At 40.4% G+C, this 2,834-nt stretch overlaps 1 protein-coding gene across 1 annotated transcript; it reads left to right on the top strand.

Annotated features, from left to right (window-relative positions):
* Positions 1-701: 701 nt before the first annotated feature.
* LOC124891895 (uncharacterized protein K02A2.6-like) lies at positions 702-1,094 on the top strand (the record flags this gene model as incomplete). Its single annotated transcript, XM_047403459.1, has 1 exon — positions 702-1,094. A coding segment is annotated over exon 1 (393 nt), but the record flags the coding sequence as incomplete, so codon positions are not given.
* Between the last annotated feature and the right edge of the window lie 1,740 nt (positions 1,095-2,834).

The following is a 2,834-nucleotide window of genomic DNA, read 5'->3' as shown; positions in this document are numbered from 1 at the left end:
ATGGCTGAATATGAAGCTTGCATCCTGGGGCTCAAATTGGCACTTGATATGGGTGCTCGTGAATTTCTAGCTATCGGAGATTCAGATTTTCTGATTCACCAGGTACGGGGAGAATGGGCGGTAAAAAACTCCAAGATTACTCCTTATGTGGAGCTGGTGCAAGAATTATGTCGAAGATTCAAGCATGTTGATTTTAGACATATCCCACAAAAACAAAATGAGTTTACTGATGCTTTGGCCATGATATCTTCCATGATTCAGCACCCGAATTAGAGTTACATCGATCCTTTGGAAATAAGCCTGAAGGAACAACCCGCGCATTGCATACACATGGAAGAGGAGCCTGATGGAAGGCCTTGGTACTATGACATTAAGAGGTATTTGGAATTTGGAATATATCCTGAAGAGGCTAGTAACAACCAAAAGAAGACAATCCGGCGTTTGGCAAGAATTACTTTCCAAATAGAGAAATTCTTTTTAAAAGGACTCCTGATTTGGGATTCCTAAGATGCGTCGATGCGGCAGAAGCGAATAAGTTGATAAACGAGGTACACGCTAGAGTTTGTGGGCCCCACATGAATGGGTTTGTCCTTGCCAGAAAGATCCTAAGAACCAGTTACTTCTGGATGACTATGGAAAATGATTGTAGTAAGTTTGTGCAGAGATGTCCAAAATGTCAAATACACGGAGATCTGATTCGAATGCCTCCACACGAGCTTCACACAATGAATTCTCATTGGCCTTTCGTAGCTTGGGGCATGGATTTTATCAGACCAATAGATCCATCGGCATTGAATGGACATAGATCTATTTTAGTCGCCATCGATTATTTGACTAAGTGGGTTGAAGCTGCTTCATACAGAGCTGTTACTAAGAAAATGGTTGCAGATTTCGTCAGGAATAACTTGATTTACCGATTCATAGTGATAGAATCGATTATTATTGATAATGGGGCAAACCTGAACAGTCAATTGATGAAAAAAATTTGTGATCAGTTCAAGATTATGCATCGTAACTCGACAGCATACCGTCCCCAAATGAATGGAGCCGTAGAAGCTGCTAATAAGAATATTAAGAAGATCTTGAGAAAAATGGTCGAAAATGATAGATCATGGCATGAGATGTTACCTTACGCCTTGCTAGGGTATCGAACAACAGTTCGAACCTCCACAGGATCAACTCCCATTTACTAGTTTACGGGAATAAAGCTGTGATACCCGCTGAGGTCAAAATACCTTCCCTAAGGATTATTCAGGAAGCTGGACTGAGTAACGAAGAATGGGTCCGTGCTCGCTGTGAACAATTTATGTTAATTGATGAAAAGAGAATGGCCGCTGTATGCCATGGTCAGCTGTATCAACATAGGATGGTTCGTGCCTTTAACAAAAAGGTAAGGACTCGAGCATTTGAAATGGGGAAACTGGTTCTCAAATAAATATTCCCTCACCAAGAGGAGTACAAGGACAAGTTTGCTCCAAACTGGCAAAGGCCATACATAGTTCGCAAGGTGCTATCTGGAGGAGCTCTGATTTTGTCTGAGATGGATGGCACAGAGTGGACCAAACCAATCAATTTTATGCGGTAAAGAGATATTATGTCTGAATGACGTTCTAGTTTTTGTGTTTTCTTAGTTTATTTGTAATCACCTTTGTAATAATGTTGTTTGCTAGTGTGTAACTGCGTAGAATCCTTTCTCTTTATGCATAAATTACGTTTGACCTAAATTCCCAAGAAAGGGATACGTAGGCGGACTATGTCGGCTTCGGTCAACCCCTTGGGAAAATTTATCCTTTCCCCCCTATGCGCGAACTACGTTTGACCTGAATTCTCAAGAAAGGGATACGTAGGCGGCCTATGTTGGCTTCGGTCAACCCCTTAGGAAAATTTATCCTTTCCCACCTATGTACGAACTACGTTTGACCTGAATTCCCAAGAAAGGGATACGTAGGCGGCCTATGTCGGCTTCGATCAACCCCTTAGGATAATTTATCATTTCTCTTTATGTACGAACTACGTTTGACCTAAATTTCCAAGAAAGGGATACATAGGCGGCCTATGTCAATTTCAGTCAACCCCTTAGGATAATTTATCGTTTCTCTTTTTGTATGAACTACGTGATGACCTGAATTCCCAACAAAAAGGATACATAGGTGGCCTACGTCAGCTTCGGTCAACCCATTAGATTTTTCTATATATATCCCTAGCGTAGCCCTGAACTATGTTTGACCTGATTCCTACTTCAACGGGATACGTAGTCGTCCTAACGGCTCGGTTATATAACCCTAGGAAATGGAAACTGGGGCAGAATTTTTGAGAAGAAATCTCAAAAATTCACTAGAGAAGATCGACATCCAACAAAGAGAATGAAGATCAGTAAAGACTTCAGATCCACTTAGATTGGTATTATCTCAAACAAGTTTAAACTAGGGCAGAAATTTTGAAGAAGACCTCAAAATTTCCACCAAATGCCGGAACATATTCCAAATTCCCCAGCACCAGAGGTTAAAGCTTTGGAAACCACCAACTGTAAGGCAGACTCAATTTTTGGCTATGATAGAACTACTTGAAGAAACTCTCCAACAATAATCATGAGTTTTGGAAACCATCCATCGGACATAGTCAGAACCGCGAGAAAAACGTTCATTGAGCTAGTACATGACATGACTGACAGAAATTTTCTAAAATTTTATAGAAGTTTTCAAAATTATTTTCAAAAATTTAAGACTATTTTTAAAAATCTTACGACTCACTTACTTAGTACTTGCCTAGACTTCATTTGGGATAGAGTGTCAGGGTGGAAGTCTCAATATGGTGGAATGCCCAAGAGATGGAAA

The sequence above is a fragment of the Capsicum annuum genome, unplaced genomic scaffold (assembly GCF_002878395.1).
Source record: "Capsicum annuum cultivar UCD-10X-F1 unplaced genomic scaffold, UCD10Xv1.1 ctg42210, whole genome shotgun sequence".
NCBI lineage: Eukaryota > Viridiplantae > Streptophyta > Magnoliopsida > Solanales > Solanaceae > Capsicum > Capsicum annuum.
This window is presented reverse-complemented; position numbering and strand designations above follow the sequence as displayed.